The sequence below is a fragment of the Lepidochelys olivacea genome (genome assembly GCF_965140295.1).
Source record: "Lepidochelys olivacea isolate rLepOli2 genome assembly, chromosome: 1".
Lineage (NCBI taxonomy): Eukaryota > Metazoa > Chordata > Testudines > Cheloniidae > Lepidochelys > Lepidochelys olivacea.
The window spans coordinates 51,827,690-51,853,550 of NC_140411.1; the positions used below are offsets into that span (position 1 = coordinate 51,827,690).

At 44.4% G+C, this 25,861-nt stretch overlaps 1 protein-coding gene across 2 annotated transcripts in view; it reads left to right on the forward strand.

The window, feature by feature from the left end:
• Positions 1-25,861, forward strand: part of NBEA (neurobeachin) — an 867,588-nt gene that overhangs the window by 156,519 nt on the left and 685,208 nt on the right. For both annotated transcript variants that reach the window (XM_084617023.1, XM_084617024.1), the window contains exon 5: positions 7,582-7,703. In XM_084617023.1, coding sequence (XP_084473149.1) covers positions 7,582-7,703 — 122 coding nt within the window. The remainder of the gene's footprint in view (positions 1-7,581; positions 7,704-25,861) is intronic.

A 25,861-nucleotide genomic window follows, 5' to 3' on the forward strand; every position in this document is an offset into this window, starting at 1 on the left:
GACAGGCTTGTCTGGTGCTCATCACTATGGTATCTGAGTAGTTCACAAACATTATTTTCACAAAACCTTTGTGAGGTGAGGTGGATGATGATATCCTGATTTTCATAGAATCATAGAATATCAGGGTTGAAAGGGACCTCAGGAGGTCATCTAGTCCTACCCCCTGTTCAAAGCAGGACCAGTCCCCAACTACATCATCCCAGCCAGGGCTTTGTCAAGACTGATCTTAAAAACTTCAAAGGAAGAAGATTCCACCACCTCCCTAGGTAACCCATTTCAGTGTTTCACCACCCTCCTAGTGAAAAAGTTTTTTCTAATATCCAACCTAAACCTCCCCCACTGCAACTTGAGACCATTACTCCTTGTTCTGTCATCTGCTACCACTGAGAACAGTCTAGATCCATCCTCTTTGGAACCCAGTTTCAGGTAGTTGAAAGCAGCTATCAAATCCCCCCTCCTTCTTCTCTTCCGTAGACTAAACAATCCCAGTTCTCCCAGCCTCTCTTCATAAGTCATGTGTTCCAGTCCCCTAATCATTTTTGTTGCCCTCCGCTGGACTCTTTCCAATTTTTCCACATCCTTCTTGTAGTGTGGGGCCCAAAACTGGACACAGTAATCCATAGTAATGAGGCCATTTTACAGATGAAGAGGTGGGAAAGAGAGGTGAAGCTCAGAAATATCCACTGATTTTGGGCGTCCAGTTTGAGATGCCTAAGAACTGATATTTCAGTGTGCTCAGCATTATATAATCCTTTATATGTTCAAACCATATTTCACACTGACTTTAATTGCAGCTATTAGAGCTCAGCACTTGTGTAAATTAGCCTCCAAGATCTCAAGCTATGCACCCAGAAACTGAGGATCACAAAATAAGTGACCATCACTGAAAACTTAAATTTAACTGACTTGCGTAGCATCACACAGGAACTTTGTAACAGAGACAGGGATAGAATCCAGTTCACCAGGGCAGCATTCAGCTGTCCCAATTATGAGACATCCTTTCTCTTTTTGCAAACCCTTGCCTCGGTCACAGCCCACCTTCCAATTTCTGCAACAGATGAAGTAGTGATCCTGCACACAGCAGCCTCCTTCACTGCAGAACCCTGATTTGTCCCCTGCATAGATCCAGTCTGCTTACTGAGTGAGCAGATTTTTTTAAAAAGCAAATTGAAAACAAGCACAAATTTCCTCAAATGAAATGATATTGACACCCTCATTGTTCACGATCAGGGTTAGAACCAGGGGTGGGATGATTTAAATCACCAAGTGAAAAGCCTCAATTTAAATAATAGATTTTAATCAACTTTTCCATTTGTAACTCAGTTTCTAAAGAAAAGCGTATTTTCAGTGGGTGATGTAAATCACTACGTTTTAATGGCAAAAACTAAATAGAGTCTTTACACTAGGTTTCGTACATCTTTTTATTGTTTAGGAGGGTACAACACTATAACTATGAGCTTTTATTTAAGCAATCAGAGAGCTTAATATTTTCACATTGTTATTAATTGTACAGTTTTAGTATGTTAAAAATGATGAACATGATGAATGATATATTGCTTATTTACTAGATGATTAACTTTTTGCTCTTGATTTGTGTCAAGTTCCTTTAGGATGTTAACTGGAATTTAATTAAACACACAAAACGGTATATAAACTTCATTTTTATTAACCAAAACAAGCCCTTAATATACAGTACATGACTATTGTGCCATATTTATAAAGCTTGACCTCAAAAGTTAATTGTTTTTCTTCTGATTCTTTATACAGAAAAGCAGCCTTTAACTCTTTTGGCAGAGGCTCTTAATACATTTTATATTAAATTCAGATTTCATTTTAAACCGGTTTATTTTAAAAAGAAAAATTTAATTTAAATAATTCAAAAAATTGATTTAAAAAAATCTTTTATCTGCCCTGTTGGAACCTTTAGATCCACAGCACAGTCATCTGCAACTTGAGCTAATAGAATAGTTGATAGCAATAGTAGGCTGTTGTCCTTCATGTGAACCAGCTGTAGAGGGAACACACACTTTTGCCAGTGGATTTTTGTGTGTGTATGAGAGAGAGAGAGAGAGAGATATGCGCGTGCGCACACACACACACACACACACGATCTTCATGCATTTTGAATAATATGTGGAATGAGGCCAAAGGAGGATAAAAGAATAGTAAGTATGAATAATGGGAAAATTTGGAAAGATTTTATATATGGCTTATATACGTAAACAAATACAATATCCTCATTTTTATTTCCTAATATATAAAAATAAAAGGATAGGATTAAAAAACACCTTGAAAAAATGTAGTATCAAAATTAAAATCTTAATTCTGCATGTATCATATCGTCTTATTTAGGGACAATACGGACTTACTTAAGAGTCAATAGGCTTCAGAGAATAAGCCCAATGCATGGGAGTATTCAGAGGACTGCTCATTCAGGTTGTAAACTCTTCAGGACACACACCTGTCTTATTATTATATAAATGTAAAACACATAGCCTTTACTCTCAACTTGCCACTGCTCCAAAGTGGGCACAGTGTATGACAGACTCCAAAATTAGACACACAAAACTTATTCCTATGGGGAACCTATATATGGTGTGGGATTTATTCTTTTGGTACTAATAAATTTCTTTATTTCTGATGGAAATAATTTGATGGAAAAAGGCTAGCTCTTCTTTGAGTGATGGTCCCTGTTGTTTTCTACTGTGGGTTTATACATGTGTACCATAGTGCCCTGAGGCAGAGAATTGGAAAGTAGCATCCACTGGTCTGCGCATGGGCACTGGCTCACCTGGTGCCTTTGACTGAGGGGTTAAACGGATGGGCAGACTGGCTGCTTCTCCAGTTCCTTCTCAGTGCCACATGGTCTGGGTCAGAATCTTCAGTGTCCACAGCTTCAACTTCATCCGACAAAATAAAAATATTCTAGTTTGTAAATAGTTTTAATAATTTTATCCTTTAAAAATAGATTAGTCTCCAGACACCCCTCCCCACCCATACTCCATTTGGGTACCAGACCTTGCTCAGGACTCTGTGCTTCTTGCCTGCAATCCTTCTCGATCAACGACTACCACCAGAGCTGCCTGTACTCCCTTGGGAAAGCTCTCATTGTGTCAATGTGGAGTATCAGCCAATTGTTCCCCAGCCATACCCGAGAAAGGTAGAGACTTCGTCTCTGCAAATACCTCATGGAAAAGGCCATGAGACTTCAACTGAACCCAGGCTGGGGAAACTCCCCACCCCCTGTGCATTGGCCTGATTAATCAAGGACTGTACCTCCTGCTGTGAAGTCAAGCTCTGGTGTGGGAGTATCTACCCCCACAGATGCCATGGCAGGAAGCTAGGAAACACTCTCATAAGCATGATATTAAGTCTTCCTCAAAGTCCACTTCAAAGAAATCAGATTCAGCTGTAAGCAAGCCTTGCAGCTCAGCCCATGAGGACTTAGTACATCCTAAGTCCCAGAGCCACAATAAGTCCAGTACTGAACCGTGTTCTGTTGGTACCATCATCCTTGACTACTCCCAACCTCCAGGATGCATCTCTTCTTGGGCCCAACAAAGAGGAATTCTCCCACAGACTATGGATATTCTGCCTGTCTTGGATTATATCCAATCTTTAAAGAGATCAGGTTTGTCTAGCAGCTCCTTGCAAGTTCACTTAGTGGCGATCAGCACGTACCATCCACTTTCTCAGAGCTACTTGGTCTTTGCATATCCACTGACCAATATTGTGGAAAGGCCTAATAAGAATTTTCCCACCTATTCAGAAGCCTACACCCCAATGGGAACTGAACCTTGTTCTGTCAGTACTCACAAAACTCCCTCTTTGAGCCTTTAGCTACTTGCTTCATGTCTCTCCTTTCCATGAATGTCGCTTTTCTTGTAGCCATAACCTGAGCGAGAAGGGTTGGCGAACTTGGAGCAATGACAGATTCTTCACACGCTATCTTCCATAAAAATGAGGTTTCTTTACATCTGCACTCCAAATTCACCCCTAAAGTAGCTTAGAATTTCACCAACACTAATTGATTCACTTATCTGTGTTCTTCCCAAAACTGCATGCTTCTGCACAGAAAGTAAGACTCCACTCCCTTGATGTTCAGTGGGCCTTGGTTTTCCACATACAGGGATTAAGATAAATCAGGAAATTCCTGAAGCTGTTCATCACTATAGCAGAAAGAGTCAGAGACCATGCCATCTCCACCTGGAGAATCTCCAAATGGATCTCTGCCTGCATTCTACTCTGTCAGCTTCCAGACCTTTCCCTACCTCCCCAATGTGGTAAGAGCTCATTCCATCAGAGTGCAAGTAACAACTATGGCGTCTCTTCAGGAGATACTCCTCCTGGACATCTGTAAAGCAGCCACGTGGAGCTCCATTCACAAATTTACCAGATATTATGCCTTGGTACAGGACTCTTCTGCTGATGCCTCATTTGGTTGTGGTACTCAGCCTTACTGTCTACATACTTGCATCCTCTTCCTCCTTAGATATCCTTGTCAATCAGCTGCAGTGGAACACAATAGGGACCATCACTTGAAGAAAAGTTTACTTATCTGTAACTGGAGGTTCTTTGAGAGGAGTGGTTCCTGTCTGTATTGTGCTACCTGCCCTTCTCCTCTGCTTCAGATCTTATCTGACTTGCGGTAGAGAAGGAACTGGAAAGAGTCAGTCCATTATCCTGTCGGTCAGAGGCATGAGGTGAGCTAGGGCAGATGCGCAGACCAACAGATACTATGTTCAAATTCTCCGTGTCTGGGTGCATGATGCCCATACTGTGGCAAGGCATCTCCTTCGTCTTGCTAGACTTAGCACTTCCCCTTCTGAGGATGGCGGGTCTGGAGTAATCAGCCCCACTCAGGGCAGGGCTTGCCTTCCCCCTTCTGTGCTCTCTTGGTCATATTTTCAGGGTAGGCCTCAGGATTGGCTTAAGGGTGATCCTTCACCAAACAAAAAGGAAACAATCTTGTGAACAAAAAAACCCAAGGGGATACCTGTCGCTGCCTCCTCTTGGTTGCCCTGGGATTTCAGTCTTTCCCCTCGCAGGCAGTCAGGTTTGGCTGTTTCCCCTATGGCAAGGAGCTCAGCCATCACCCTGGAGCAGCTTATTTCCCTGCTGCCACTAGCCTGGCAGCAGCTTGTCTGTCTGTCTCTCTCTCTCTCTCTCTTCCCCCTTTCTCTCACCAGAGGAGGGGTTTTAAAAGGCCTCAGGCAGCCTTTAATTGGATTCGGTTGTCCCTAATTGACCTGAGGTAACCCTGTCTCAGCTAGTAGGGAAGAGCACCTTTAAAGTTCTAGGGCTAACACATCTGCCTTCCAGCACCTTCTTGCAGACATCTGGCCTGACTTTGTCACAATACATAACCCCACAGTGGAAAACAGATAAGGACCATACATCTTGACTATTCTCCAGTTACAAGTAATCTCCTCTATCGTTCTGGGATGTATTAGCAGGAGTGTTGTCTGTAAGATGTGGAAGGTAATTGTCCTGCTCTACTTGGCACTGGTGGGGCCTCAGCTGAAGTACTGTATTCAGTTCTGGGATCCACATTTTAAGAAAGATGTGGACAAAATAGAAAGAGTCCAGAGGAGAGCTACTAAAATGATGAAAGATTTAGAAAACCTGACCTATGAGGAAAGGTTAAAAAAAAAAAGGGGGGGGGGCATGTTCAATCATGAGAAAGAACCTCATAAGTCTTCAAATGTGTTAAGCACTTTTATAAAGACGATGGTGAGCAATTGTTCTCCATGTCCACTGAAGTAGGACAAGAAGCAATGACCATCATCTGCAGCAAAGGAGATTTAAGTTAGATATTAGAAAAAATTCAGACTCTGCAAGAATAGTTAAGCATTGGAATAGGCTTCCCACAGAGGTTGTGGAATTGGAAGTTTCTAAGAACTGGTTAGACAAACACCTGTCAGGGATTGTCTGGGTATATCTGGTCATGCCTCAGCTCAGGGGGCTGGCCTTGATGACTTCTTGAGGTCCCCTGCACCCCTATATTTCTATGAATTTGTGAATTTTCAACAATAGAATTAAACTTTTGTGGTATATTTGGGACTAAAAAGAGTGACACCCCTCAAAATGGAGAACATTTGAGAGGTGTGCACATAGCATGCTTTTTGATGCTATACAAATAACAAGTATTATTCTGTATTTGTGTATAGTAGTGGCTTTCTGGATACACAAGAAGAAACACTCCCTTCCCCGAGGAGCTCAGTACAATTTCACACCACTCTGTCTGATTAGAACACTTTGCTTGTATTCACTTATTGTTCGTAGTATCAAATCTTCCTCCTCCATCCCCTCAAAACAGGGAAATAAATTACAATCCCCTATGCAAACTGAGTTTATTACGCACTAGCTTATGTTGGAGTTGTGGCAGTTCTAAATCTTTCCCAGTAGGAGTGTCATGTGTGATTAACTTATTCTGCTTTTAAGCAGTCCACCAAGTTGCTGCCCATTTCTGTACTCCCTAATTAGGATACCACAAATACTAACTTTCTCTGTTAAATTATTGAAATGTATTAATTTTTCCCTGCTCAGGGAATCCTGGTTATTCTAGTTTGATTGACTAAGGTACTCCTTAAAATGACCTTGCTAGAACTGAAAAAGGTACTCATTGGTCTTTGAATTAAACTCACCTAATTACCTTGAAAAATATTTCCTTCTATATACTTTTATATAGTACAAAAAGTGAGAAAATATTGTGTGTAGATAGTTGTAGAGAAGGCTGATGTTCCTTAATTTCTATTATCTAGAACTAGGCTATATTTTGTTTGAAGAAAGCACTCATAATCGGGGCTTTGCCATAATAATCTGTAGTATCATAAACATTTAATTCCGAAAAGTCATTAAAGTGATATACTTTAGTTATGGGTACCATACTGAGAAAAGAAGGGGTTTATATCTTGTATAATTCTCTATACAACAAGCCAAAGTCTTCAGTCAGCCACAGCCTAGAAAATCAAACAATTTTTCATAAACACCAGCATCCGTGGCACGGCATTAAATCACATCCTTTGATTTCCGCACAGGCCCCTCTCTAACATTTATTTAATTTTATCATCAGAGTCAGTTATTAAACTTCTCCACTTCTTCACTCTATTACATCAATTCAAAGGCCAGGGAAACAGCAGTATAATGTTGTTAAGTGATTACAGGGCATATTTTTTTTTAAATTGTAACTCATTGAATCTTTTGTCTTGTTATTGAGCATGAATAATGTGCTCCTGGCATTTAAATGGATTTTGCAATTTTCAGACGTTGAATTTTGTGTTTTAACACTTATAAAAGTAATTTACTCCCTGGTATTTTCTACTCAGAATGCTATCCCTTCTGTAATGTATTCAATATATAATTTAATTGATTTTATTAATATCTCCTCAATTCCTTCGTCGATATAATGTATGTAGTTGGAGAACTGAAAACAAGAAAATCTCATAAGAGTAATTAAACATTAAAGCATTTATAGTGCAGTGGTTGCCATTTTTGTGGGTCCTTTCAAAAGAGTTGTTTGATTAAACACTGTAATCCACATACTTACTTTACTAATTTTTACTGTTTCCTTTTTTGTAGGCAATTGCATTACCTCCTATTGCTAAGTGGCCTTACCAAAATGGGTTTACTCTTAACACCTGGTTTCGTATGGATCCATTAAACAATATTAATGTAGATAAGGATAAGCCCTATCTCTATTGGTAAGTAACGCGTATATATGATTTTATTTTGGTTTCCTTATAAATAGTTAATTGTAAAATACAAATTAGTAGTTGAAGCTCTTTTTTGCCAGCATTTCCAGATTTTAATAAATTTTACTTTTTTTAGAAACTTCTCTAAGATTGTCTATGCTATTTATTTCTTAACAGTTGAAATACAACAATGCAAGCAATATGCTTTTTAGATCAACCATAAAACAAAATGTACTGTGTTTTAAGAATTTGTAAAGAAATTATTTCCTATCAGGACAATTTGGGGATGTGCCTTTGTAGTGTAATATTTTCTCACTAGAGACATTTAAGGCTTCACTGATTTTTTATGACCTTATGAGAGAAATTTGCTGAGCTCTCAGCACTGCTTTTTACACATTTATTATAGGCTTCTTTAAGGTGTTGATGATAGATAAAGTATCTCTAAAAAGAAAAATGCCTGCTCAACCCCCAAGCAGGTCCCATTAAGATGAAATGTAAGCACTAGTTCCTAATAGTATGCTAACAATGAATGCCGAAAATGGAAGGAGAAATCTTTACTCCATTTCCCTATCTCTGCTATGAAGAAAATGACTCCTTTGTAAAGCACTATGGATTAGTAGTTCTATCTCGGAGATAAATAATGGTGATGGTTTTATTATAGCAGTTAGTATTTTAAATTTATTTTTATTCAGTTTAAACAGGTGCTTCATCTGGGTGATGAAAACATGGGTTGTTTCATTATAAGGAAGAAGAAATCAGTTTGGGTGTTTGCTCAAAATAGGTAGCCTTAGTTGGAATGGGAAAAGATAGGAGACAGTAAATATATGAATAGGAGAAATAGCCTCAGTGTTAGTGAAAGATCCACAGTGTTCTCAAATTCTCTGCATTACTTAGTTCATTGTCTTGTACATTGTATCTTCCCATTTTACTGTCTGCTTCTATTGTTTTTAAACCACAAAAGCTATTTGTTATAGAACATTCAGCAATGTACATATAATTTCACCAGATATGCGGGTCCTCCACATCCCGCCACATCCACCAAACAAACACAAACAAACAAAAAGACAGCTCCTATACAATATCTGAAAATAATGTATTTTTTATAGTTTTCCTTACTGATCAATGTATCAAATATTACTATATGTTTAAATCTTCTGCATAGTTTGGACAAATATAAAAGGGAAGTTTTAAAGTTGTTTCCTATCTGCCTTGACTTTCTGTAAGTTTATAAAATAGGAAAAAAAAGTTACAATATTCAATAAATCAGGTACAGAGGAGGGCACATTAGACAAGTAACCATAAGTAACATTGATATTTATGTGGACGTATCTAATAAAACTACATGCAGTCATTTGGGGAACAAAAACTTGTAGGAATGCTCAAGTGAAGGAAGGATGACTAGTTCAAATCTAGTCCTTTTTGGGATGCAGAGTACGATGGATGGGGAATGGCTTGATGTTGAGGAAGAGATTTGTCTTTGCATCAAAATGAGAAGTAATTTCTTCAGATATGAACAGACCCAAGGCTGCACAGTTGCAGACCAAGCAGTTGCGGGGTCTTTCTACTTCAGGCCACCCCCCTACTGATAGCAGAGCACCCCAGGACGTGCTATGCAGGATTGCCCACAATATGGGGCTCAAGGCTGAGAAGGTGGTTGAGTCAGAGGCCCTGATGGTTGATATTTTAGCCCCCAAAGGGCCATCCAGGGTAGTACTGCCCCTTATAAAAACCATTCAACCACCACAAAATCTCTGTGGCAAACTTTTTCCATCCCCACGACAGCTAAAGGGGGTGGGAGGAAGCATTTTGTACCCTCTAAAGGTACAAGCACTTATTCTCTTGCCTGCAGCCCTGCTTGTTAGTGTTGGTGGCAATAAACGAGAGAGCGAGATGGGGGCAACAGGGCCCGACTCCCAAGTCAAAAGACTCCAAAAAGATGGACCTTTTTGGCCAGAAGGTCTACTTGACTGGAGGGCTCCACTTGAGGATGGCAATCTTCAGCACATACAATTTTAATTAATGGGACTCCATGATGAAATTTAAGGAGCTTGTGCTGTCTCATTCTAGGGCAGAATTTGTGGTCAAAGTGGAGGAGGGCAAGTCAGTGGCATGGACCTCTTTACAGGCCTCACTGGATGCTGTGTACTCAGCCGCACGGATGTTGCCCTCTGGCATAGCCATGAGGAGGAGTTCCTGGCTGCAGGCATCCGGACTTCCCCACAAAGTCAAATAAACTATTCAGGACCTGCCTTTTAATGGCATGGGCCTATTTGCGAAGCAAACAGACTCCATGCTTCACAGCCTAAAAGATTCACAGGCAACTATGAAATCGTTGGGCATGCATAACCCTGCCATTTTAAGCCCCATCCGCTGCAGCGCTTCTATCCCTCTCGGCCCAGACTTCTCCAGGAAGCGGGGCAAGAGTGGCAGGTGCAAGCCCTCCTCCTTCTCCACCCAGCCAGGGCCAGGGCTTGACAAGAGGGCTCTAAGCAGGCCTTTTGAAGGTGGGCCTGGGAACGATGCACCAGCCAGCAAAACGGACCCTTCTCCCTGCTTTCTCAACCATCTGTCCCACTTCTACAGTGCTTAATCTCTGTGACACAGATTACGTCAGACCACTAGGTCCTTCACATGGAAGTGGGATATCCTCTGCAATTCTGCTCCTCCCCTCCCTCCCACCCACTTTCCCCGTCCCTCTTCAGGGACCCTTCTCACATGCATCTCCTCATACAGGAGGTCCAAATGCTCCTCACCACAGGAGCACAGGAGGAGATTCCTCAAGAGCCAAGAGGCAAGGGATTCTATTCCCACTATTTCCTAATCCCCAAAACCAAGGAGGGTCTCAAACCCATCCTCGACCTGCAAGGCCTCAACAGGTTCATGAAAAAGTTGAGGTTCTGCATGATTTCTCTAACTGCAATTATTTCCTCTCTGGATCTGGGAGACTGGTATGCCAGCCTCGACCTCAAGGACACATACTTCCACATCTCTATAATTCCTGCCCACAGATGATTCCTCAGGTTCGTGATCAACTACAACCATTACCAATTCACAGTCCTCCCCTTTGGCCTTTCAACAGTTCCCCAAGTGCATGTTGGTCGTAACTGCCTTTCTACACCTGAAGCAGGTGCAGGTAAAACCGTACCTCAATGACTGGCTGCTCAGGGGACGTTCCAGGGACCAAGTGGAGAGAGAGGTCAGCTTTGTAAGGTCCACTTTTGACGGGTTTGATCTCCCACTCAACAAGCACAGATCAACCCTATCCCCGACACAGAGGATCGAGTTTATCAGAGCAGTATTGGACTCAGGCCAGGCCAGGGCATCACTGCCAGAGGCTCATTTTCTGTCAATAACAGACATCATACAAAGCCTCAGATGGTACCCTACTACCACAGCAAGGGGTTCCTTATGGCTCCTCTGCCACATGGCGGCATGTACATATGTGGTACAGCACACGAGGCTGAGGCTCAGGCCTCTCCAAGCTTGGCTGGCCTTGGCCTACTGTCCGGGGCATGACAGCCTGGACAAGGTGGTCACCGTTCCTGTGCTGGTTCTCGAGTCTCTACATTGGTGGCTCAACCCTCAGGATGTATGTGGGGGAATCCCATTCAACAAGCCCACTCTATCCCTGGTGACAGATGTATCGGCACTAGGATGGGGCGCTCACCTGGGAGAACTACAGACTCAAGGTTTCTGGTTGCAGGACAAGCTTTCATGCAACATCAAGGAGTTGAGAGCGGTCTGATGGGCATGTCAAACTTTCCAAACCCAATTGTGAGGGAAGTGCATGGGTGTCATGACGGAGAACATGACACTGATGTTTTACATCAACAAGCAAGGTGGGTCTTGTTCATCTTCTCTATGTTAGGAAGCCCTCAAGCTGTGGGTCTTCTGCATAGCCCACTCTATTCTCCTGGAAGTGGCTTACCTCCCAGGTTTCTCAGAACGAGTTGGCAGACTACCTCAGTAGATCCTTCCACAATTACGAGTGGCCTATCCACCCGGACGTAGTCCACAACATCTTCCAGAAGTAGGGAGTTCCCCAAATTGAGCTGTTCACCACTCAGAGAAACAGAAAATGATCTTGATTCTGTTCCTTCCGTAATCACAGTCTGGGCTCTCTCGCAGGCGCGTTTCTCCTCCCTTGAATGGACCATCTGTTGTATGTGTTCGCTTTGTTTCCACTCGTCCATAAGATGCTGCTCAAAATCCACAGGGACAAGGCAGCAGTCACACTGGCAGCACTGGCCTGGCCTCACCAGCTCTGGTTCACCATGCTCCAGGAGCTGTCAGTGGACACTCCAATCTCATTATTCCTGGTTCTGGACCTGATCACCCAAGACTGCTGTTGGCTTCATCATTCTGACCTCAAGTCTCTTCACCTCACAACTTGGAAGCTTCATGGCGAAACCCGATGGAGCGCATGTGCCCTGAGTCTGTTGCAGGGGCGGGTGTCCTACTTGGTCACAGAGGATTTCATTGTGGATCACGTCTTGTATCCGGGAATGCTATGAGTTGGCAAAAGTACCAGCTTCTGCACTAACAGCACATTCCACAAGAGCGCAGGCCTCCTCAGTGATGTTCCGAGCCCAAGTCCTTACCTAGGATATCTGCAGGGTGGTGATGTGGTCCTCTGTTTCTTCTGTCATCTCTTACTGAAGATGTTAATAAAACCAGTGGATTTTATCATGAGTTAAAAAGAAAACTTTAATTTTATATATTTATTATCCCTTCAGGTTCTTCATATGGGTATACAAGAAAGTCAGTGTCCTTCACAGGCAGGAAGAAACACAAGATAAAAGAAATGTGGTTAATCAGACCTCAACTTTATTAACTTATCTGGAAACTATCTAGTAATAACTCAGAGTGCAGGTCATCATTGCTGGGTTAAGAGTCTATGGAAATGGGGTTGTCTTCTTGCTGTACTAGACATTAGGAGACCCAGCCCCATTCCTCAGATTCTTCAGTGGATGCCTTCCCTTAAATCCACTTCTAGTTCCAATTTATAAGGAAACTGGAACCTCCTGTAGAATGAGTACTTAGAATCATAGAAGGTTAGGGTTGGAAGGGACCTCAGGAGGTCATCTAGTCCAACCCCCTGCTCAAAGCAGGACCAACCCCAACTAAATCATCCCAGGCAGGGCTTTGTCAAGCCGAGCTTTAAAAACCTCCAGAGATGGAGATTACACCATCTCTCTAGGTAACCCATTCCAGTGCTTCACCACCCTCCTAGTGAAATAGTTTTTCATAATATCCAACCTGGATCCAGTGGACATAGTGTACTTAGATTTCCAGAAAGCCTTTGACAAGATCCCTAACCAAAGGCTCTTATGGAAATTAAGTTGTCATGGGATAAGAGGGAAGATCCTTTCATAGATTGAGGACTGGTTTAAAGACCGGGAACAAAGGGTAGGAATAAATGGTAAATTTTCAGAATGGAGAGGTGTAACTAGTGGTGTTCCCCAAGGGTGAGTCCTAGGACCAATCCTAGTCAACTTATTCATAAATGATCCGGAGGGGTAAACAGTGAGGTGGCAAAGTTTGCAGATGATACTAAACTGCTCAAGATAACTAAGACCAAAGCAGACTGTGAAGAATTTCAAAAAGATCTCACAAAACAAAGTGATTGGGCAACAAAATGGAAAATGAAATTTAATGTGGATAAATGTAAATTAATGCACATTGGGAAAAATAACCCAAATTTTACATACAATATGATAGGGGCTAATTTAGTTACAACTAATCAGGAAAGAGATCTTGGAGTCATTGTGGATAGTTCTCTGAAGACGTCCATGCAGTGTGCAGCCGCAGTCAAAAAAGCAAACGGGATGTTAGGAATCATTAAAAAAGGGACAGAGAATAAGATGGCGAATATCTTATTGCCCTTATATAAATCCATGGTATGCCCACATCTTGAATACTGCATACAGATGTGGTGTCCTCATCTCAAAAAAGATATACTGGCATTAGGAAAGGTTCAGAGAAGGGCAACTAAAATGATTAGGGGGTTGGAACGGGTCCCATATGCGGAGAGATTAAAGAAGCTAGGACTTTTCAGCTTGGAAAAGAGGAGACTAAGCAGGGATATGATGGAGGTATATAAAATCATGAGTGGTGTGGAGAAAGTGAATAAGGAAAAGGTATTTGCTTGTTCCCATAATATAAGAACTAGGGGCCACCAAGTGAAATTAATGGGTAGCAGGTTTAAAACAAATAAAAGGAAGTTCTTCTTCACACAGCGCACAGTCAACCTGTGGAACTTCTTGCCTGAGGAGGTTGTGAAGGCTAGGACTATAACAGCGTTTAGAAAAGAACTAGATAAACTCAAGGAGGTTAAGTCCCTTAATGGCTATTAGCCAGGGTGGGTAAGGAATGGTGTCCCTAGCCTCTGTTTGTCAGAGGGTGGAGATGGATGGCAGGAGAGAGATCACTTTATCATTATTTGTTAGGTTCACTCCCTCTGGAGCACCTGGCATTGGCCACTGTCGGTAGACAGGCTACTGGGTTGGGTGGACCTTTGGTCTGACCCACGATGGCTATTATTATGTTCTTAGATTTCCCCTACTGCAACTTGATACCATTGCTCCTTGTTCTGTCATCTGCCACTTCTGAGAATAGCCTACCTCCATCCTCTTTGGAAGCCCCCTTCAGTTAGTTAAAGGCTGCTATCAAATCCCCCCTCACTCTTCTCTTCTGCAAACTAAATAAGCCCAGTTCCCTCAGCCTTTCCTCATAAGTTGTGCTCCAGCTCCCTAATAATTTTCGCTGCACTCTGGTGGACTTTCTCCAATTTGTTCACATCCTTTCTGTAGTGGGGGGCCCAAAACTGGACACACTACTCCAGATGTGGCCTGCCAAGCTCTGAATAGAGGTGAATAATCACTTCCCTTGATCTGCTGGCAAGGCTCCTACTAATACAGCCCAATATGCTGTTAGCCTTCTTGGGAACAAGGGCACACTGCTGACTTATATCCAGATTCCCGTCCACTGCAGTCCCCAGGTCCTTTTCTGCCGAACTGCTGCTTAGCCAGTCGGTTTCCAGCCTGTAGAAGTGCATGGGATTCTTCCATCCTAAATGCAGGACTCTGGACTTGTCCTTGTTGAACCCCATCAGATTTCTTTTGGCCCGATCCTCCAATTTGTCTAGTTTCAGAGTAGCAGCCGTTAATCTGTATTCGCAAAAAGAAAAGGACTACTTGTGGCACCTTAGAGACTTACAAATTTATTTGAGCATAAGCTTCCACTCTGGACCTTATCCCTACCCTCCAGTGTATCTACCTCTTCCCGCAGCTTAGTGTCACCCATGAACTTGCTGAGGGTACAATCCATCCCATCATCCAGATCATTAATGATTATGTTGAACAAAATCAGCCCCAGGAGCAACACTCTGCTTGATAACGGCTGTCAACAAGACATCGAGGCATTGATCGCTACCCATTGAGCCCGACAATCTAGGCAGTTTCTATCTACCTTATCGTCCATTCATCAGATCCATGCTACTTTAACTTGCTGGCAAGAATACTGTGGGAGACCATATCAAAAGCTTTGCTAAAGTCAAGGTATATCACATCCACTGCTTTCCCCATATCCACAGAGCCAGTTATCATAGAAGGAAATCAGGTTGGTCAGGCATGACTTGCTCTTGATGAATCCATGTTGACTGTTCCTGATCACCTTCCTCTCTCCAAGTGCTTCAAAACTGATTTCTGGAGGAACTGCTCCATGATTTTTTCCGGGGACTGGGTTGAGGCTGACCAGTCTGTAGTTCCCCGGATTCTCTTTCTTCCCTTTTTAAAAGATGGGCACTATATTTGCCTTTTTATAGTCGTCCGGGACTTCCCCCAATCACCATAGTTTTCAAAGATAATGGCCAATGCTCTGCAATCACATCAGCCAGCTCCCTGAGCACCCTCGGATGCATTGCATCCGGCCCCTTGGACTTGTGCATGTCCAGCTTTTCTAAATAGTCCTTGACCTATTCTTTCACCACTGAGGGCTGCTCCCCTCCTCCCCATACTGTGCTGCCCAGTGCAGCAGTCTGGGATCTGGCCTCGTCTGAAAAGACTGAGGCAAAAACATTGCGTACTTCAGCTTTTTCCACATCCTCTGTCACTAGGTTGCCTCCCACATTCAGCAAGGGTCCCACACTTTCCCTGACCACCTTTTTTGTTGTGAACATACCTGTAGAAACCCTTCTTGTTACCTTTCACATCCCTTGCTAGCTGCAACTCCAACTCTGCTTTGGCCTTCCTAATTATACCCCTGCATGCTCAAGCAATATTTTTATACTCCTCCCCAGTCATCTGTCCAAGTTTTCACTTCTTGTAAGGTTCCTTTTTATGTTTAAGCTCACTGAAGATTTCTCTAGGCCAAACTGGTCACCTGCCATATTTGCTATTTTTTCTGCACGTCAGGATGGTTTGATCCTGCACCCTCAATAAGCCTTCTTTAAAATACAGCCAGTTCTCCTGGACTCCTTTTCCCCCTCATATTACTCTCCTAGGAGATTCTGCCCGTCAGTTCCCTGAGGGAGTCCAGGGAGTCTGCTTTTCTGAAGTCCAGGGTCCGTATTCTGCTGCTCTCCTTTCTTCCTTTGTCAGGATCCTGAACTCGACCATCTCATGGTCACTGCTGCCCAGGTAGCCATCCACTTCTATTTCCCCTACCAATTCATAGAATCATATAAGATGAGGGTTGGAAGAGCCCTCGGGAGGTCTAGTCCAACCCCCTGTTCAAAGCAGGACCAACCCCAACTAAAACTAAACTAAATTCTTCCCTGTTTGTGAGCAGCAGGTCAAGAGGAGTATGTCCCCTAGTTAATTCCTCCAGCAGAAGTTGTCCCCAACACTCTCCAAAAACTTTCTGGATTGTCTGTGCACTGCTGTATTGGTCTCCCAGTAGATGTCAGGGTGATAGAAATCCCCCATGAGAACCAGGGCATGTGATCTGGAAATTTCTGTTAGTTGTCTAAAGAAAGCCTCGTCTACCTCATCCTTATGGTCTCGTGGTCACAGATGCCCACCACGCCATCACCTTTGTTGCTCTCGCCTCTAAACTTAATTCAGAAACTCTCAACAGGTTTTTCTCCAGTTTCACACTGGAGCTCTGAGCAATCATACTGCTCTCTTACATACAGTGCAACTCCTCCACCTTTTCTCCCCCGCCTGCCCTTCCTGCACAGTTTATACCCATCCATGACAGTGCTCCAGTCATGTGAGTTATCCTACCAAGTCTGTTATTGCAATCACATCATATTCGTTGACTGTGCCAGGACTTCCAATTCTTCCTGCTGGTTTCCCAGGCTTCTTGCGTTAGTCTACAGGCACCTAAGATAACTAGCTGATTGCCCTACTTTCTCAGTATGAATCAGGAGGTCACCCCTGTTGCTCCCTCCTCCTTGTGTTTCCTCCCAGTATTCCATTTCCCCACTTACCTCAGAGCTTAGGTCTCCACCCCCTGGCAAACCTAGTTTAAAGTCCTTCTCACTAGGTTAGCAAGTCTGCCTGCGAAGATGCTCTTCCCCCTCTCCCTTAGATGGACCCCATCTCTTCTTAGCAATCCTTCTTCCTCGAAAACCTCCTGTGGTCAAAGAATCCAAAGTCCTCTCTCTGTTACCTCCTGTGTATCCACGCATTCCACAATTCGATGGTTCCTATCTAGGCCTTTTCCTTCAAAAAGGAGGATGGATGAGAACATGACTTGTGCCTCAAACTCCTTTATCCTTCTTCCCAGAGGTACATATTTTGCAGTGAGACGTTCAAGGTCATTCTTGGATGTATCTTTAGTGCCCACGTGGAGAAGTAGGATAGAGTTCCGTGAGCTTGTTCGGTCTCAGCAGACACTCAGTCACATCCTGAATTCTAGCTCCAGGCAGTGGACATCTGCCACAAGAAGGTACTGGATATTAATTTGACTGACTTCCCTCCACGCTCCAGTTGTGTTCCCAGATAGTTCACAGTTTCCTTTCTCCTTCAAAAATATATCTGCTCCTCAGTTAGAGAGGATTCTCTAGAAGATTCCTTCACCATCTCCCTTGAATAATTCAGGTACCAAATATAATCGCAAACAAATTTAACCACTTGCCAAATCACCCATATTTTTCTTATTAATCATTTTTATTACAGTAGTGCTTAAAGACCAACCAAGAATGGGTATCCATTGTGGTAGGCACTGTACAAACATAATGGCAGAGGTCCTTTGCCTGCATCATGCAGGCCAAGCAGGTCCTTGCCATATCCTTCCCTTGTAAAGTATTTTACTATCACACTTGGGGAAAGGTCCAGGATCAGCCCTAAATCTGTTTTTTTGCTTTGATTAAGCCAAACCCTTACAAAATCCCAAGTAGTTTTTGTTCGGTGTACAATAAGGATTTCAAGTGGCTACTTCCTGGTCGTCAAGGAGTGTAAGAGGGGCATCAGCTGGTTCCAGAGCATGCCCCTCCTGCCATATCAACTCAGAATCACCTCACCATGAAGGCTCAACTGTGAGTCCTTCCAAGTAAATTGACTGCCTGTCTGTGGCTGCAATGCATAATACTTTGCGTACAGATCCAAACACTCACTGTCCTGATCTGTTCCCATGCCCCCAGAGCATGCATGACTGTCTATCCTGAACGGAGCAGCCTCACTGCTGAGGCCCAGGAACTGAACTTCCAAGAGGAATTGTCCACTCGTCTGTGGGTCAGATAAACAGTATTGTGCCCATATATCATCACCTTCTCATAGGACCTTTCACTTGATCCAGGATGAAGGGATAAATAAGAATTTACCATATATATAATATATATATACACACACCTCTGGATTATTTTCCCCGACTGGCCTCCTTAGCTTTGTACGTATTCGAATGCCACCATGGGCATTATTCATTGGGCTACTATCCCGTAGATATAATTTCTCCAATCCTGAATGAATGGGATCCCAATTCACCTAACAACATGCACTTTTTAACATCACCATGAACTTAAATTTTCTTTTCTAAGGTAACTCCCCTCCCTGTGAGGAAACTTGGCACCAACAGCCTCTACAGTATTCAAACCTGTACTGCTTTGACTGAGCAATCCAGTCCCAGCCTTCGTGTATCCGTTTTTGGTATGGTACAGTCAGGTGTCTAGGTGCTTTCTCTTACATCTGTACGTTTCTTCTGTAGATATCTCTGTGTGTTATGACAATGGCTCTGGACCTGTGGCCGCAACACTTTCTGATTACCATCCTTGTTTTGTTTCAGTGCATAACAGATCTCAGTAATGGAACACAGATAGTGGATTTGCTGTCCAGTCATAGTATTTCTTCTGTATTTCCTGAAGCTGCTTTAATGAGCTGTGAGCCCTCTGAGACTTGCCTTCAGTTTCTTCAGTATCTGATCATGTTCTGCTTGAGTTGATGCTGCTATTATCATGTCATCTGCTATTATATGGACTCCTGAAATAGCTCCATATGTATCACTGTTCTTTTGTTGAAATACTTGACTAGTTGCCTCTTATTCCAAAAGGTAGATGGAGAAACTTGTATCTGTGCCATGGTGTACTGAAAGGGAACCATTGAGATGACTCTTTAGCTAATGTAACTTCCCAATATCCATCTTTCTTATCTAGTGTAGTGAATATGCTTTTACGAGCTTGTTGGCACTGAACATCTGCTTGTGTGGGGATGGAATAATACTGGCCCAGTATAGCCTTATTCAGGTCTCTGGGATGCAAACAAATCCTAATCCTGCTATTTTTCTTCAGTTATCACTAACCCGTTAATCCATGGAGTGGGTGTGTTCACTTTGGGTATGACCCTTTCCTTTTCTAACTGCCTGAGTGCATCTTGCGTGTGTTACTGTGAAAGGTGTATTTCTGCAGCTGTGTATGATAGGGGTGACTGATGGGGTTTTATATATGTGATGCTTCCCACAGAACTCTTGTTCCTGTGAATACTGCTAGATATTGCAGAGTCAATTCAGTGCTGGGTGCCTTGGTGTGCAGCATATCTATTCCGTGTATTAGGTGTGGCTGTATGCAAGCTTCTCTGCCTACAAGTGGTGGTATGGTATTCCCAGCTCATGTACACATACTTACGCTAACTCAATGAGAGCTTGTGCGATTATAAACATAGTGTAGCCACGGTAGCATGGGCAGGGGTGACACGGCTTAGCCATTCTGAGTACAAACTCACCTGAACCTCTATGGGGTAAGTACTAATCTGTGCCATTGCTACCCATGCTGCTGTGGTTATGCTACTATTTATACTTGTGCTAGTTCATTGAGCTTGCACTATACATTGATTCCCAGCTCACATACATACAACATATATGTGAGCTGGGAATGCTATCCCTTAGTGGTAATGAACTGAGGATTGAGCTTGTTCTTGTCTGTTGCTGCTGTTAGAGTGCCCTGTTCAGAGTCTATTCTGGAACTGCCATATGTTATAAGTGCAGCATCAGACAGTTTTATCTGGATGAGACCTGGTATCTTTTTGAAAAGGTGAACTGGTAAAGCCTTAGCTTCTGCCCCAGTATTAAGGTTGAACATTAAGTACATTCCTCGTATACAGTGTAGAATACTAAGATTCTGTGGAGTGTGGATACTTGTATCTACCAGATGAGATTGTTCACATTCTGTTTCAGCCAGAGATTTGTGGCTTGGTCTTTTGTGTAAGTTTGCTATGATAACATGGATGAATAGTAATTTAATTTTCCATGTCTGAGATATGCTACTCCAAAAACTGGGCAGACTCTGCGTGGGTGTATCTTTCCACAAAGTGTGCTCAGTTTCTTTGTGTGAGCTTTGGTGTGTCTGCTTTGCCCTAAAAAGTGGCTAGGCCTTGACCGTGCTGCTCTGAATACTCTTTTGTGAAAGAGCCTGGATCAGCTTGTCAGTATGCCACCCACACATGATCTCTCTTTGTTTCTTTGTGGTTCGTGAGGCTCTGCAAATCTTACTTTTTGCAAGTTAAAATGAGCTGCTTCAACCTTTACTTTTGTCCTTTTATCAGTGACACTGAACTCAATTTTGTCTCTGAACATGCCATTTTCAGACTCTCAATTTCTTGTTTTTTGCCTCAGCTCTGTGACATACTTACCTATTTACTTTTTTCCTATGTGTGGGTGAGACCACAACTGGTATCATTAGCCATCATGTGTTTCTTAGAGTTACAGTAGTTCCTAAGCATTGTTAATACCTCATCCAAAGTGGGAGCATTTTCAGTTGGCTGCTGTAAGACTGTGTGTTAAACTTTAAGAGCCTCTTCTCCCACTCTGTGCAGTAAAATGGCTACTTATGTCATCCTCTATTTTTTATTTGCTTTTGAAGCTTTCATACAGAAGTGGTAGCTTTGTTCCTGTCTCTTTGAATTCTCAGCAAGATTACCAATTAAAACATAAAGGTCAGAATGGCTTGCAACCCTCCACGTTCCGATTTTTTAAATACTATTTTCTAGTTTAATTGCTTTATTTTTGGTTTTGTGTTTGTGTACTCTCTGTATTTCAGTACTCTGTACCTTGTGTTTGACTCCTGCTGGTCTGTGGATTGCATTTCTTTTCTGTGTGTAGCAGTTTACAGAATTTACAAATCCACCATTTTCCTGACAAAAGCAGTCACAGCTTGCAGAATGTGGTGACTTCTGACACCATGTTGTGTTTTCTAGCATGACCAGGCAGCTGAGAGTATCTTCCTTGTGAGTATGCTGCAGTCTTCGTCCTTAGGAGCCCCAAGTCAGACTAGGCATAGAAAGTTATTTGAGTGCTTGCTCATGTCCATTCCATATTAGATATGTGTGTGCTTGCCATATGCACTGGTGCCGGAAGTTTTTCCCTTCGCAGTATCCGTAGGGGACCAGCTCTGGAGCCCTCTGGAGTGGTGCCCCCATGGCGCAGTATAAGGGGCACCACCGGTGCCCCCCACCCTCATTTCTTCCTTGCCGCCAGTGATGGCCCTGGAGTGTCTGCTGCTTTGGCTAACGTTGTTGTTTCATTCTCAGTTCTTGCGAACTTTGAAAATCTGTAATATATTTGCATATAGTTAGTAGTTCTTACTTATCCTTATTAGTAGTTGTCAACTCTTCATTAGTCCCGAACAGGACTCAGCCAGGGGATGGGGCATGCCCTGGTCCCCAGGCTTTAAGCCCTGTGATCGCTGCAAATGGCTATGTCCATCAGTGATCCACATATCAGCTGCCTAAGGTGCTTGGGCAAAGGGCACATAAGTGACAAGTGCCATATCTGCAAGTCCTTCAAACCTAGGATGAAGAAGGAGCATGATATCCATCTGAAAGCACTCCTGATGGAGTCAGCACTCACTCTGGCACTGGAACAGTGGTCCCACTCTGCACCGAGCACCGTGGTCTCGGTGCACAGTGCTCCACCAGCACCAACCATGAGCTGGCATCAGTCCTCCTCCATGGCTCCGGTGAAGAAGCCAAAAAAGACTGAGAGGGGAAGATCTCCTACTTCCCATAGGGGAAAGGAGAGGGCTGAGAGTTAACCATGACCCATGCCGGGCAGCTCAACATCCCCAGTGGGAACTTGGGCTCCAGCTCAATTCGAGTGGTCCATCCCATCCCATGCTTCACCTGTGACCCCAGATAGCAGTGCAGGCCCTAGCCAGCTTCAGGTGCCATTGATGCCCAATTTCGAGTGGCTCAAGAGATCCTGACGGTCCCAGTGCCATCCACACTGCTCCTGCAATACCCCTGTCTTGGGGAAAACCCAAGTTGGGACCTTTGTGTGTGTCCCTGCCTTAGTGGTACTGATCCCCATCGAGAGGGATGTCCCGCCAGTGTTCACCTGCCCACAGTTGTCACGCCTCAGGACTGGAGAGGCATGCTGAGTGGAGCCCTCTTTGGTTCCCACACCGGGGGCACCAATAGAGGGACTCAAGGTGTATCTCACTGGTAGATTGGTGAAGACCCTCTGAGGCATGCGACACCTAGCAAGAACTCCGGGACTGGCCCCGACTGTCTCCAAGGGCCTGGTACTGATCCCGGGATTGATTGGACACCAGTGACCGCTGATTGCTGGGCTGTCCTCGCCTGTCTCCAAGAAGGAGGTTGCCCTACTTAGGATAATCCTCCCAGCAACTGGCCCATAGTGGATCCCAGTCCATTCGACATCCCAGTACTGGTCAAGTAGCATGAGGCGTGGATCGCTGGGTCTCTGCCACAGATCCACTGAGCGCCGTTGGTCTCCAGGAACCTGACCAAGTAAGTCTCACTTGGACAGCTCGGCTTCGGGACACAGCAGCCGGCACCGATTGGACAAGAGCCTCTACTCAGCGTGATCCTGGTCTCCCGATACTGACCACTCTGCTGGTATCCTGGGCTCAGAGCAAGGTACCCTGACTGCAGGGCAAACCCTGGTATTGGCAGTGTTGACTCCATTATCGGCACTGAATCCCATGACCCTAAGTGCACTGTCCAGTGCCATGGTATCCGTGGAACCCTTGAGGATTCACCCAACCTTCCCAGGCTGCTCGATCAATACTGGGAGCCTCAGAGAGGCCAGTGGCCTCGGTATCCCATCCCACGCCGGTGCTCGAGACTTCAGGGGGGTAAGTCCCCACAGGTCCAGAAGGACCCAGGGGAGCAAGCTGCTGGAACCACCGATAGATGTGGAGGTTACCTGCAGCACCGGCATCATCCTCATCAATGCTGGATGAGGCTATCATGGGGCCCCCTCACCCAGTTCCTAGGGATGATGCCAAAGTGTACTAGGAACTTTTGAAGAGGGTTGCTTCTAACCTAGGGGGTCAGTCAGAGGAATTGTAAGAGCCCTCAGACTCTGTTTGATGTCCTCGGCTCCTGCCAGGGTGGCTCTACCCCTTCATGAAGGGGTTTGCAAAATCACTGGTGCCCTGTGGCAGACTCCCTCTTCCCTTTCCCCTATCTCTAACAGGGCCAAATGCAAGTTCTTCGTGCCAAGCAAAGGGCATGAATCATAGAATATCAGGGTTGGAAGGGACCTCAGGAGGTCATCCAGTCCAGCCCCCTGCTCAAAGCAGGACCAATCCCCAACTAAATAATCTCAGCCAGGGCTTTGTCAAGCCTGATCTTAAAAACCTCTAAGGAAGAAGATTCCACCGCCTCCCTAGGTAATCCATTCTAGAGCTTCACCACCCTCCTACTGAAAAAGATTTTCCTAATATCCAACCTAAATCTCCCCCACTGCAACGTGAGACTACTACTCCTTGTTCTGTCATCTGCTACCACTGAGAACAGTCTAGAGCCATCCTCTCTGGAACCCCCTTTCAGGTAGTTGAAAGCAGCTATCAAATTCCACCTCATTCTTCTCTTCTGCAGACTAAATAACCCCAGTTTCTTCAGCCTCTCCTCATAAGTCATGTGCTCCAGCTCGCTAATAATTTTTGTTGCCCTCCACTGGACTCTTCCCAATTTTTCCATATCCTTTTTGTAGTGTGGGGCCCAAAACTGGACAGTACTCCAGATGACGCCTCATCAGTGCCGAATAGAGGGGAATGATCACGTCCCTTGATCTGCTGGCAATGCTCCTACTTATGCAGCCCAAAATGCCGTTAGCCTTCTTGGCAACAAAGGCACACTGTTGACTCATATCTAGCTTCTCATCCACCTTAACCCGAGGTCCTTTTCTGCAGAACTGCTGCCTAGCCACTCGGTCCCTAGTCTGTTGCAGTGCATGGGATTTTTCCGTCCTAAGTGCAGGACTCTGCAGTCATCCTCATTGAACCTCATCAGATTTCTTTTGGCCCAATCCTCCAATTTGTCTAGGTCCCTCCGTATCCTATCCCTACCCTCCAGCGTATCTACTACTCCTCCCAGTTTAGTGTCATCTGCAAACTTGCTGAGGGTGCAATCCACACCATCCTCCAGATCATTAATGAAGATATTGAACAAAACCGGCCCCAGGACCAACCCTTGGGGCACTCTGCTTAACACCGGCTGCCAACTAAACATGGAGCCATTGATCATTACCCATTGAGCCCAATGATCTAGCCAGCTTTCTGTACATTATAGTCCATTCATTCAGCCCATACTTCCTTAACTTGCTGGCAAGAGTACTGTGGGAGACCATATCAAAAGCTTTGCTAAAGTCAAGGAATAACATGTCCACTATTTTCCCCTCAGCCACAGAGCCAGTTATCTCATTATCGGAGGCAATTAGGTTAGTCAGGCATTACTTGCCCTTAGTGAATCCATGCTGACTGTTCCTGATCACTTTCTTTTCCTTGAAGTGCTTCAAAATTGATTCCTTGAGGACCTGCTCCATGATTTTTCTAGGGACTGAGGTGAGGCTGACTGGCCTGTAGTTCCTCGGATCCTCCTCCTTCCCTTTTTTAATGATGGGCACTACATTAGCATTTTTCCAGTCATCCAGGACCTCCCCCGATCACCATGAGTTTTCAAAGATAATGGGCAATGGCTCTGCAATCACATCTGCACATGAATACCTATACTCCCACCCAGCCCCTAATTCCCTTGTGGTTGAGGTGCTTAACCACAAGGAGAGGCAAGGACAAGCCCCAAAAATAAAGATCGAGGAGGCTGGATCTCTTTGGACATAAGGTTGATTAGTCTTCCAGTCCTCAGCTGAGAGTGGCCAACCACCAAGCCCTCCTTGGCTGATATGATTTTAATATGTGGCAAGCCATGGCCACATTCGAAGGATCGCTCCCTGAGGCTTCTAAGAAGGAGTTCTGAGTGATCCTTGATGAAGGCACGACTGCAGCCCAGGTGGCCCTCCAGGTGGCGTCAGATGCTGCTGATGCTGCTGCCCGCACCATGCTTCCGCATGGAGATGCTTCCGCTATCTCCATGCGGCAAGTCTCTTGGTTGCTCCTTTCTGGGTTGTCCACTGAGTCCCAGCAGTCATTGCAGGACCTGCCCTTTGACGGCAGGGCCCTATTTGTGGAGCAAACAGACAGCAAGTTGCATGGCCTCAAGGACTCCCGCACCACCCTGAAAACCCTGGGTCTCTACATTGCAGCATGTAAGCGGTTCAAACTGCAGCAGCCTGAGGGCCAGGGGAGCCAGCCTTGGCAGGACCAGGGGAGCCAGCCTTGGCAGGACCAGCCCTGTAAACAAGCCAAGAGTTGCAAGTGCCACCCGAACCACCTGCCTCCATCCTCTACCCAGTCAGGCTCAACCCATAATAAGCAGGGGGGCAAACGGTCATTTTGAGGGTGCGCCCGAGGGCGACCTACCAGACTATAC